General features: G+C 39.4%; 1 protein-coding gene across 1 annotated transcript in view; it reads left to right on the top strand.

Annotated features, from left to right (window-relative positions):
* The window catches only part of SLC10A7 (solute carrier family 10 member 7), a 276,262-nt gene that overhangs the window by 43,684 nt on the left and 219,360 nt on the right, over window positions 1-13,218 (top strand). Inside the window, exon 3 of the mRNA XM_089670484.1 lies at window positions 10,715-10,851. Within this exon, the coding sequence (XP_089526610.1) occupies window positions 10,715-10,851 (137 nt within the window). The remainder of the gene's footprint in view (window positions 1-10,714; window positions 10,852-13,218) is intronic.

The raw sequence follows: 13,218 nt of genomic DNA on the forward strand, positions 1-13,218 counted from the left end.
AGCCTCCCATCCCTTGTTTGTGAATTTAAACGTTTTAGTTGGGTTAGCAACTTCAAATTGAACATAACTAAAACGGAAGCTTTTAATCTCTTTACCTTCTTCCTGTGTCTCTCTTTTACTTTCTAAGACAGGCCATAGACGGGTCAAAAACCGTCCGTTTAAAAAAATTTTCATCCCATCTGCGGCCGGCATTTAATTACTTCTGTCCCTTGCAGACAGCTCCACTATTATATTTGACGTGAAAAAGTATTGCGGTTGTAACAATGTATCCATTTGTATCCGTTTCGGATACAAATGTTTTTATCCAGATACAAATAGATACATTGTTGCAACCGCAATACTTTTTCATGTCAAATATAATAGTGGACTGGAATTCTTCTTTTTCTTTTCTTCTTTTTCTTCTTCTTGCAGGTCATGGCTCATGCGCAGATTTTTTATCGGTAAAATGATCGGCTGATTTGCCCATCATTGCCAGGAAATTCGGCCATTTTTTTTCCAACTTTACCGATAGAAAAAAAGTGCCAAAACCCTGAAAATCGGCCGATCAATTAACCCATTAACGGTGTGAAAATCGGCCGATTTTATTTATTTATTTTTTCGGACAAAAAATCAGCCGATTTTCGAAACAGTGCGCTCCCAGCACAAAGAATGGGGTGTCACTGAGAGCCCCAGGTTCCATTCTAACGATCAGAACCCGGGAATTTCGATTTCGGGTCACATGATTGCTGTGATACCCTCTGAATGGCTGTCACAGTGATCAGTCACTGTACAGCCCGCCCCCCTTGTTTGTTTTTTCTCTATGAATGGAGGAGAGAGATACATGGTATCTCTCTCTCTCTCTCTCTCTCCCCTTGCATAGAGGAAAAAAAACAAAACGGTTTGTTTAAAAAAAGATGAATTTTATTAAAAAAATAAAGAAAAAATACCTAGATCAAGGTTTGATGTAGTTCAGTGCCAGGGTTAATGTTTTATAAGTAAATAAAGCAAAATGTGCACTATTGTATCTTGGCTATACTGTGGGTACAAATAACATACACATATGGTATGGCTGTGATCGTCAAGAGCTTGAAAATTTTATCTTGGGTTATTCTTTGGTGGTAGGTTATGGTAGTAACAAGAAACACACACCTAAATTAAAAAAATTTTTTTTTTATTTTGGACCAGTTTTTCTTTGATAATAAAAAAAAAATTAGGAGATATCCATTACCATGTACCACCAATAAAATCCCAATTGGCCCTGAAAAAAAAATATAATTCACCTGGATGTACAAAGTAGTTGTGATGATATGTACAGTTTTACTAACACATGCCAAAGTTGCAAGATTGTGCTTAGGCGTTAAGATTTGTTTTACCCTTAGACGTGAAGGGGTTAAAAAAAAATTACAAACATGTCATACCTAACTGCTCTGTGCAGTGGTTTTGCACAGAGCAGCCCCGATCCTTCTCTTCCTGGGTTTCCCGCTGGCGCTCCTGACCCCTCCCCTGCCCACGCTCTTTCACTGGCTGTCATTGACATTGCTCTATCTCAGCCAATGAGGATGGAGAGGCCAGGGAGAGCTTCCGCTATTGTGCACATTGCGGGATCAGGATTGGGCTCAGGTAAGTAAAACGGGGGCTGAGGAGGGTGAGCTGCACACAGAAGGTTTTTTACCTTCATTTATAGAATGCATGAAGGTAAAAACCTTCAGCCTTTAGAACCACTTTAACTGAAACACTGATTAATGTGAAAGGGCCCTTACACCGAGACATTACTTAGCAATCCGTGGACTTTTTACATCAAAATTGTATCTCATGCTAGGTCCACTTTATTCTGTTATATTTGGTTACTTCAAGCGTTTATCATTTGAAACCGGGTTCTACTTTCATTAGAGGCAAAAAAAAATAAAGCTCTTATCTGGTACCACTTTTTAGTTCTGCATTTCCATACATCCTTTACTAATATTCATATTGGTTTGCTGACCTGCTCTAAAATCACATGCTCCCTTTTTAACCATTTGACCTCTGGAAGATTTTACCCCCTTCATGACCGTAGAAGATTTTGCTATTTAGCACTGCGCTACTTTAACTGGCAATTGCTTGGCTGTGCAACACTGTACCCAAATTAAATGTTTTTATTTTTTTCATACAAATATAGGTTTTGTTTGGTGGTATTTGATCACCACTGGGTTTTTTATTTTTTATTATATTAATGAAAAAAAATCGAAACATTTTGAAAAAATTAACAATGATTTCTACTTTGTTATAAAACATATCCAATAAAATCAAATTTCTTCATAAATGTAGGCTGAAATGTGTTCTGCTACATGTCTTTGGTACAAAAATAAATCCACAAAAATGTATATTAATTGGTTTGTGTGAAGGTTTTATATCGTCTACAAACTATGATATATATATATACTGGAATTTATACAGCTGTAGATGCTATACTAGTAAATGCAGTGATTAGTGGCTTATAGTGTAACTGTGTGATGGGCAACCTGGCCCTGACACTGACTGGGGGGGGGGGTACTAACTGACACTGATGTCCCTTGTAACACTAATACAGTGATAATACCGTACACTGTACTAATAATGACAATAATGAGTTAATGGAGTGATCCAAAGGATAATCAAGTGGTTAACAGTGTGGCTAACAAGTGTATGTGTGCTGCTTTTACCCACAGGATCTGGCTGTCTTTCTCCCTGAACTCAGAGTGGATTTCAGAGTGAAGAAACAGATTGCTGTTCTGTATTCTGTTCTGTGTGTTTGTGACACAGAACTCTGTGCTGTGATTGGCCACAGCTGATCAGTAGGTGTGCAGACAATCTGCAGGTGTACAGTGTACAGAAATTTAATCTCCAAACACGGAAAGGTTTCTTCATAGTGAGAGCTGTGAAAATGTGGAATAGACTCCCTCAAGAGTTGGTTCTGGCCAGCTCAGTGGATTACTTCAAAAAAGGCCTGGATTCTTAGATACACAGAATATAACTGGATACTAACATTTATAGGTAAAGTTGATCCATGGAATATCCGATTGCCTCTCAGGGGATCAGGAAGGAATTTTTTTCACAGCAGGAGCAAATTGGATCATGCTTTGCTGGTTTTTTTTTTTGCCTTCCTCTGGATCAACTCTGGGTATGTGATTATAACTTTTTTTTTTTTTTCTATGGTTGAACTGGATGGACTTTTGTCTTTTTTCAGCCAGGCTAACTATGTAATAGTCAAAATCATTGGCTGCAACCTTCTGACAAACTCGTGTCCAATCACAGCACAGGTCAGCAAGGGGTGTGCCCACGCGTGCTTGAAAACCAGTAAGGTCATATGGGTACATCGTGGTGCCTGACTACCAGTAAATGTACTGTAAGAGGGTGGTAAGTGGCTAAAGCAGGAATTGTTACAGGTGTTTGTTTCCAGTTCACTGGAATCCTAACTTCACAGGCTCTTAACTCAGGTAGCCTGCAGTCTAATTACTAGGTTTAATTCAATTTACAACATGTTATTTATCTCCCCTTTCTTGATTCTAAGCCATTAAATTGGCAGCAACATTGTATTACAGATAGGCAGCATGCATGGGAATGTTAATGGGTCTGTATGATACCACAGCTACAAATGAAGCTTGGAGACAAATTGCGTTTATTTATCTGAACATCTCCAGAGGATGGTTATTAAAGCACAGCAAAAACCTCAAAATCCTACAAATGTAATTCATGTACCAACAGGGAAAATGCAGAATGGAAAACGGTATAATAGATGTCAAGTAAGAAGCAGACTGAGAAATGAAAAGTTAAATATTTGTGCAAGAAATACATGCATGTCTTTATTTTCACGGGCAATCATTCAGCCTATTTCCCATGTTGTTTGTTTTAATATATCCTGAAAGCATTTTATATCCTGGCATTCAGGAAATCTATATTTTGTTAGACACGGTGGGGCCTCCACTTCCACAGACTGAGCTTAGTGTAATCTAGACCTTATTTGTGCCATCTGTATTGTCTCAGGTGTATACATTAAATTAATTTTCACCTTATTTCCTGTGGTTCATTCTGTTTTACAGGTAAACCTGTGAACTTACAGCCTGTTTCAGTGTGAAAGATGATTATTGCTGTACTTACTGTAGCACAATATTCTAGAGTGCCTTACAATGAACGTGTCCCGTGGTGGGAATACATATATATAAGGCTTGCTATACAAGCCTAGTATATTTAAAGAAATTGTTGTGGAGAAAAAGTGAAAGCTACAATTGCTTTCAGAAAATGCTGGTTGCTTGGCTGTCAAGTTGATCAGTCATTTTAATACTTTCTGAGCCTTCAACCTGAAGCAAAATCTGATTTCAGACTGTTTTGAATATGTGTGTTTGTTCAATCAGTCACTAAGATTGAACTAAAACCACTAGTGTAAACCAGTTTCCTCTGTCTTGGATCCTGAGAAAGGGTTTACATGATTTGTAGATAGCACCTTCATAACACACCTGCATTACAACACAGTAACATGCTAACACACTGGCATTGTTGTGCTGCGCTAGCAGCAGTGTGGCTGGTCTGATTTTTGGTCTGTTGTGATGCCCTAATGTGCAATATAATGTGTGTTGCAGCATATAAGGTGCGTGCGACACTACAATGGACTGCCCTAGTGTAAATGGGCCCAAAATGAAGTTCTGCAGTTTGAAGACTTTCATGTTTTTCCAAAGTAGTGAGAAATAATGTTTTGCAGATTTTTCTAATTGAATGTCAGAAGACTGCAAAACAGAATAGCCATTTCTTTGCGTTTACAAGATCATTGTCAACGTCCTATTAACCATTTGACCTCTGGAAGATTTTACCCCTTTCATGACCAAACCATTTTTTTTCTACTCTGCACTGCACTACTTTAACTGGCATTTGTGCAGTCATGCAACGCTGTACACAAATTACATTTTTATAATTCTTTAGGTGGTATTTGATCCCCACTGGGCTTTTATTTTTTATGTAATAAAAAAAAAAAAAAATTTTGACAAAAGTTTTTTTCTGATTTCTGTTCTAAAACATATCTAATAAAAATACAGTTTCTTTGTACATTGAGGCCAAAATGTATTCAGCTACATGTCTTGGTGTTTGGTAGAATAAAAATTTCAATAATAAGTATATGTTGATTGGTTTGAGCAAAAATTAAACCGTCTTCAAACAATTGTGTATACATACCAGAATTTATGCAGCTGCAGACGCTATACTGTAATGGCGGGGATCAGCGAGTTACAGTAGGCCTGTGATAGGGTGGCGGGCAATCTGGTGCTATCAGGCACTATCTGGGAGGGTTACTAACTGACACTGATGTTGCTAATGACACTAATGCAGTGATCAATGATAATACTGTAAACTCGCTGTACTAATGACACAGGCTGGGAAGGGGCTAACATCTAAGGGCAATCAAAGTGGTAACTGTGTGCCTAACAATGTGTAATGTGTTCTGCTTTTAGTTTCCTGTCTGGCTGTTTTTCTTTCCTTGCTTTGCAGAGAGAAAAAATAGCCAGATGGTTGTTTCCTGTACACAGAGTTCTGTGTTTTAGTAAACACAGAACTCTTGTGTGTGATTGGACACAGCCGACTAGCTGTCTTGAGCCAAAATCATTGGTTGAAATCTGCTGCCATACTTGTGCTGTGTCCAATCACAGGACAGGTCAGCAGGGGGTGTGTGCATGTGCACCACCGAACCTGGAAGAGTCAGCTGACGTAGAGGTACGTGATTACAGTACACATAAATTATGCCTTCTTGAAATAAAACCTGGTAACCTGCCATAAAGGTTCTTTTTCAGGTGCTTCCCTGCTGTAAGGAGACATCTCTCAATTTCTTTCACTTGTGCTCCTACATCTTGTCATCATGTTATATGGGCTTCCGATGTACAAGTGGCCATTTCTACATACATTATTCAGGCATAGTCCGCTAATGTCAACAAAAGTAAACCTGCCCTGAGAAATGCCGTTCAGTCATCCCTGGAGTGCATATATGTAGACAGAAAGTGGCTGCAAATATGCTGCATGGGATAAAACAAAGGACAAAAAAACTTATTAAACATAACAAGTATTTTTTTTTTTAATGACAGTTATTTAACATATCCAATGCTTTAGCAAACAAAATATCCTGTTTTGGTGTAATGTTTTCATATTGCTAAAATATTCAGTGCAGGCTGTGAGATTGTTGATAGAAATGGTCTTTAAGCTTGGGTTCACATTAATGCGGTGCGGTATATCGCTTGTGATTCGCTGTGCAAATCACATGCGATTTGCGTGCGGTGCTATTGGAGCCATACATTATGTATGGCTCTAATCGCACCGCACCAAAAACGTGCAGGACCCTTTTTTTTTTGGTCCGCACTAGAATCGGATCGTATGGTTATTCACACCTATGCGATCCGGTTCTGCACATCGCACCACGTTTTGCCGACCGCTTTCGGGGTTTTGTTAACATACACATCCGCAGCGGTTCGCATGAACGGGGTGCAATTCTGATGCGGTGTGGAATTCTCACAAAAAACACTGCAAATTCCACACCGCATCAGTGTGAACCATGGCTAAAAGAGAAAGTTATGTTGCCCTCCTGAAAAGGGCCAAGACCAGCCCACTCCTGGTTCTTAGACTGGTTGCTCATGCATTATATATATGTTGTAAGGGGGACAGGCCTAACTGATAGTGGCAACGATAAATCATGCAAAAGGCAGGGGCACCCAGGAACATTCTTTTTTTTTTTTTTCCCAATAAAGATTTATTGAGCATCGAAAAACATAGACAAAAGCATGGGTTGTATCGATACAACAGTTTGCAAGAAGCATCTAGCCTTATAACAAGAGTAAGTCACACAAAAAGAAAGAGGAAAAAAAAACTTGACATGGAAGTTGAACACAGAAGAATGAGGGGGCAGACCCCAAACAACAACTTAGCGAACTAAAAGGAGGATGTGAATCTAGAAGGACAAAAAATAAACAGGTTTTGAGTAACTATGGTCATACGAACCTATTGTCAATATCATGCGTAGATTCATGATAGCCCAGAACATGGAATCATTGACATTCGAGAACATATTTGAAAGTGGTGGATGTGGAGAAATTACACTGAGGTATGTTAATTGATAATGTGATTCCAGGTCAGGTATAAAAATGTTCAGTTTAGCATGCCGGAAGCACCGTCCCAGCAAAAGAAAGGGAAAAGAGAGAGAGAAAAAAAATGGGGGGGGGGAGAGGAGGGAAGAGTAGGGAAGGGGGGGGGGGTGAAAGATGAGTGCTATGAAATGTAACTTAAGTTATCGAGGAAGGATGACAGAGGGGGTTAGCATGTGTCTCTCACCCTCTCCGCTGGACGCCGACGCATCACACTCCCCCCCCTCCCCACCACCACCACCATAGAAGGCCGTGAGGTGAAGGGGAAGGAGCGCAATCAGATTGGATCCCAACGTTCAATCCCTTCCTCAGAGAAGAGTATGCTGGAGAGAACCAGGTATATAGGGGTGGTCTTATAGGTGGGCTGTAATGTCTTTATTGGGGAAAAGGTTTGTCAATCAATAGAGCGAACTCTTCCATTGTCTGGAAATGTGTCCAACAAGCCAATTTAAAAGCAAATTTGGCAGGAGAGTCTCGGGCAGGAACATTCTAACCAGGCTTTTCACTTTTATTTAGCAAGGCAACAAACACAGTTTCCCTGCAGGAGAGCTTAGTACAGCAAGTCCATAGCATAAAACTATTCAAAGCTACTAACTAAATTCAGGTCCGCTCCAGACTACAGGGTGCCCCGTAATGAGTTCCCCAAAAAACAGGCAGCGCCTGTACCATTCTAGTGCACTGTTACCAGTCAGCCTTTTCACACAGTAGCAGCTATGGCGAGAGAGCCCTGAGCATCAGTCAGCTCACATACAGTTGAAACTCAAAAAATTAGAATATCACGCAAAAGTTCATTTATTTCAGTAATGCAACTTAAAAGGTGAAATTAATATATGAGATAGACTCATTACATGCAAAGCAAGATAGTTCAAGCTGTGATTTGTCATAATTGTGATGATTATGGCTCATGAAAACCCCAAATCCAGAATCTCAGAAAATTAGAATATTACATGCAATCAATAAAACAAGGATTGTACATAGAACAATATCGGACAATATCAGAGTATAAGCATGCATATGTACTCAGTACTTGGTTTGGGCCCCTTTTGCAGCAATTACTGCCTCAATGTGGCGTGGCATGGAAGCTGTCAGCCTATGGCACTGCTGAGGTGTTATGGAAGACCAGGATGTTTCAATAGCGCCCTTCAGCTCTTCTGCATTGTTCGGTTTCATGTCTCATCTTTCTCTTGGCAATGCCCCATAGATTCTCTGTGGGGTTCAGGTCAGGCGAGTTTGCTGGCCAATCAAGCACAGTAATCCCAATGTCACTGAACCAGGTTTTGGTGCTTTTGACAGTGTGGGCAGGTGCCAAGTCCTGCTGGAAAATGAAGTCAGCATCCCCAAAAAGCACGTCTGCAGAAGGAAGCATAAAGTGCTCCAAAATCTCCTGGTAGATGGCTGCGTTGACCCTGGACTTAATGAAGCACAGTGGACCAACACCAGCAGATGACATGGCTCCCCAAATCAACACAGACTATGGAAACTTCACACTGGACTTCAAGCATCTTGCAGTGTGTGCCTCTCCGTTCTTCCTCCTTACTCTGGGTCCTTGGTTTCCAACTGAGATGCAAAAGTTGCTCTCATCAGAAAAGAGGACTTTGGACCACTGAGCAACAGACCAGGACTGTTTTTCTTTAGCCCAGGTAAGACGCTTCTGTTTGTTGTTCAGGAGCAGCTTGACAAGAGGAATACGACATTTGAAGCCCATTTCCAGGATCTGTCTGTGTGCTGGCTCTTGATGCACTGACTCCAGCCTCGGTCCACTCCTTGTGAAAGTCCCCAACAGTTTTAAATGGCCTTTTCCTGACAATCCTCTCCAGGCTGCGGTCATCCCTGCTGCTTGTGCACCTTTTTCTTCCACACTTTTCCCTTCCACAAAACTTTCTATTAATGTGCTTTGCTACAGCACTTTGGGAACATCCAACTTCTTTTGCAATTACCTTTTGAGGCTTTCCCTCCTTATGGAGGGTGTCAATGATGGTTTTCTGCACAACTGTTAGGTCAGCAGTCTTTCCCATGATTATGATTCCTACTGAACCAGACTGAGAGACCATTTAAAGGCTCTGGAACCCTTTGCAGGTGTAATGGCGGAATTAGCTGATTAGAGTGGGACACTTTGAGCTGAGAATATTGCATCTTTTCACAATATTCTAATTTTCTGAGATTGTGGATTTGGGGTTTTCATGAGCTGTAAGCCATAATCATCACAATTATGACAAATCACGGCTTGAACTATCTTGCTTTTGCATGTAATGAGTCTATCTCATATATTAATTTTTCGAGTTTCACCTGTATATAAAGGCCTATGCACACAAGTGAGGTTTGGCTAAGGTAAGATGTGGACCTAGGGATAAAGGCTTTATCAACCAAAAGATATACAATGATTTTGGGTTCTAGGACATTTTAAGATACTTGGAAAACAAACATTTTGTTTTCCCCATATCAGTCATACACGCTGGAGCCCCTCACCACATGTAGGTGAGAAACCTAGGCAACACATATACAGCACCCATAATTCCTCCAGCCAGTGCCTTGCAATATACATTTTCTTGACTGGAAACCCCTTCATATAGGTAGTGCCTATCTATTGTTTTGTTGTAAAAAAAAAAAGTGGAATTTGTGTCTAAGCTCCATGCAGCTCTTGACTGATGGAGGCACAATGCCATCAGAATGCCATAATGTGATGCCTTATACAGAGCAAGACATTTGTCTTAATGTACCCAGCAGCTGGTAGGCCTCAAAGACATTTATGAATATGATGGCAACCAGGTTAGTGAAACCAGGGTGGTAGATATGTGTAATATTCTACGTAGAATTTTGCTAGTAGTATATTAATATTTTATAGTAGGTACAGAAAACTAAAGACCATACACACCCACCAAACAGCATAAAGCAAAAAAAAAAAAATGACAACATTGTGTTTGCTACTTGTTTACTCTCTATAGATAAAAATAAAACATATTTCAGAAATAAAAAAGTATACAAAGTAATATAAAATATGCTGGTGTCTATAATATATCACATTTATTAAAACCGTACGTTGAGCTTTATGTGAGAACTTTTTGCTTGAAAGGGCCTGTTTGTTCAAAGTAATCTTCTAGAAAGTATATGTGCGCCATGTGCAAGTTGGATGTATACAGCACGTCTTCAAATTACAGTGGGTTACAAATTCATCAGAAGTTCTACCAATATATTCCAAGCTGGCCTGTGAGATGGTTGGCAACTTGCTGAAAGGAATACTTTACCATTACAATGGAATATACAATCTAGATATCTGGAATTATTAAATCTAGAGGCTATGCAATGTGCAAATTGATTTCTTCCCATCAACTGTGAAGAAACACCCAGCAGTATTTTTATAGAATATTTTCTAGTCATATTTGTATACTTTATTTGTTGTGGAAACAAATTGAATGCAGAATATTTTTGTTTGGTGGTTTATGCTTTTTGGTATGTGTCTTTATCCTTCAAGTTTCTGTATCCACTGTAATGTGTTTACATAACATAAGCTGCCCATGAATGCTACCCTGGGAGTATGAACCCTACAACACCTTTTTTTGCTGTAATTAATATCTACACAGTTTAATAATATTGCAAATGTTCTCTTTTAGGAACTGACCAGTGCATTGATGCATGTGAAACTTCACCTCTTCGTCCAGTTGTTTACACTCGTCTTCTTTCCAACCGCAATATGGTTTTTCCTTCAAGTGTTGTCACTTACTCCAATCAATGAATGGCTTTTAAAGGGGTATGTCTTACATAATGTCATTCAAAAGAATGTAATTGAAAAGTTGCATGCCTCATTCAAATATTGCCCTATGCACCAGTTACACTCTTATTGGCATAAGCAGGGAGAACAACTCCCATTTGGACTGCAGGACTCTTAATTCAAAAGTATAAAGCAGCTCTTTAAATTCAGAAATAGCAGCAACAGCATAAAATACAATTCACTCCATTATACATTATAATAGAGTGAATTGTATTTTATTCTGCTGCTATTTATGCGTTCAAGGAACATTTTATGCAAAAAGCATAGAGGTTTACGTTTTAATATCTGTTTATTTTTAAACTTTGGGAAACCAGTCATGTGACACATGACTGTTGAATAAACAAGGTTCCGCAGCCAAGGGCTACTGATAACTTTCAGGGACAACTATACCTTTGGAACAGGTTGTCTGTTATTGACTGCAGGCCATCTGGTCTGATACTCACCTTTTGTCCTCCAACATCCTTAATGTGATCCAGCAACCTTTACTGTGAGACCTCTTGCTTCTGAAACCATCTCGCCTTGTCCTTTTTTTGCCTAGGCATGTGCACAGTGGCCCTGTTCATTCCTACTGGGGGCTATAATAATATAAAAATGCAGCACTTGAATATAATTGAAGTGTAAACGTGACAAAAGCGCAAATTGATGTGCTGTTATGTGACAATAGTGATGTCTTAATGAAGACAGAAAACTATGCCGTGACTGTAGTAAACACAATATATCACATAAATATAAAAAACAACATAAATCCATTCACTAAAGTACAGGTGCGTCAATAATTCAAATAGGGAGATGTCAATCAATCCCATTCAGCTTCCATCACATAATAAGGTGCTCGTGACTTCCGTGATAAGCAATATAGGGTGTGCTTGCACTCACCAGACGTAAAATATTACATATGTAGTATATGGACACTGGTGGTCATCTGGAACCCAGTAGGGATGTAGTACTCCAACGGCACTCGATAAATCCAGGAACTATCCTCCAGACCTCTTATTGGCCCCTCTCTGGTAGTAGGAACCGCTCACAGGTTTAAGTTACATCCGGCATCAGGTAAGTACAGCATCACAATGAAGTCCACCTTATGGGGCTAAGTCCTCCAACAATAGCGGGCTTAAAGGTCACCAGGACTGCCGTTGGAGTACTACATCCCTACTGGGTTCCAGATGACCACCAGTGCCCATATACTACATGCGTAATATTTTACGTCTGGTGAGTGCAAGCACACCCTATATTGCTTATCACGGAAGTCACGAGCACCTTATTATGTGATGGAAGCTGAATGGGATTGATTGACATCTCCCTATTTGAATTATTGATGCACCTGTACTTTAGTGAATGGACTTATGTCGTTTTTTTAAATTTATGTGATATATTGTGTTTACTACTGTCACGTCATACTTTCTGTCTTCATTAAGACATCACTACTGTCACATAACAGCTCATCAATTTGCGCTTTTGTCACGTTTACACTTCAATTATATTCAAGTGCTGCATTTTTATATTGTTATATGTTCAAGGGTTCTAGGGGTTTCATTATGCTAGCTGCTTGCATACAAGATTGAAAAGCGCTCGCTTTTGCATTTATATTTTAGTCCTACTGGGGGCTATACTTGTGGCCTCCAGAAGTCCTGCATAATACGCCTCTCCACATAGGAATGAATGGGAATGTGCAGCCTTAAGAAGACCTCATTGAGGACGTTTTCAGAAGGAAGGCTGTGTAGCAGCCAGCAGATCATGGGATGCAGTTGAGGATGATTATTGGATCAGGTGGGTTGCATTCAGCAAAAAGATACAGTTCTAATTTAAAGAGGAAACCTTTTTGAATACAGAATTATTTAACTGTTTATGAGGGTGTAATGGTTTTGTCCATAATGAGGATATTATTAACGTTTTTTCTATCTATGGTCTGTAGTACTGTTATGCAAAGCTTTGGGCACCCCTGATTCAACTACATGTTTTTTTTATTTTGTTAGGGGAAAGCAAGGTAGCACAATCTTTGTAGGGAAGACTTGAAATGTCTTCAGTTTCTACCATGCAGTATTTGATCATTTTATCAGGCTATAAAAAAGTTCTCCACTGTAATTTGCGGTCTTGAACTTTTTTATGGCAAAGTTTCAGAAAAATTTTGACTAATTTGGCCATAACTAAAGCTGAACACCAATGAAAAAATTTTGCTTTTGAATAGTCAGAGACAGCCCATGGATTTTTGCAAGATTCTGAGCCTGCCATAGGATTTTATCAAGCATGTGAATTTTAAGTGAAAATGTGGCAGTTTTTTTTTTTTTATGGGACAATTCTTCAGTGCTCAGGATAATTGTTATGGGCACAGTGATTTTTCTGGTTAGG

This window comes from Staurois parvus, unplaced genomic scaffold (assembly GCF_062004578.1).
Source record: "Staurois parvus isolate SC_StPar_1 unplaced genomic scaffold, SC_StPar_1.0 ptg000090l, whole genome shotgun sequence".
NCBI classification, from domain to species: Eukaryota; Metazoa; Chordata; class Amphibia; order Anura; family Ranidae; genus Staurois; species Staurois parvus.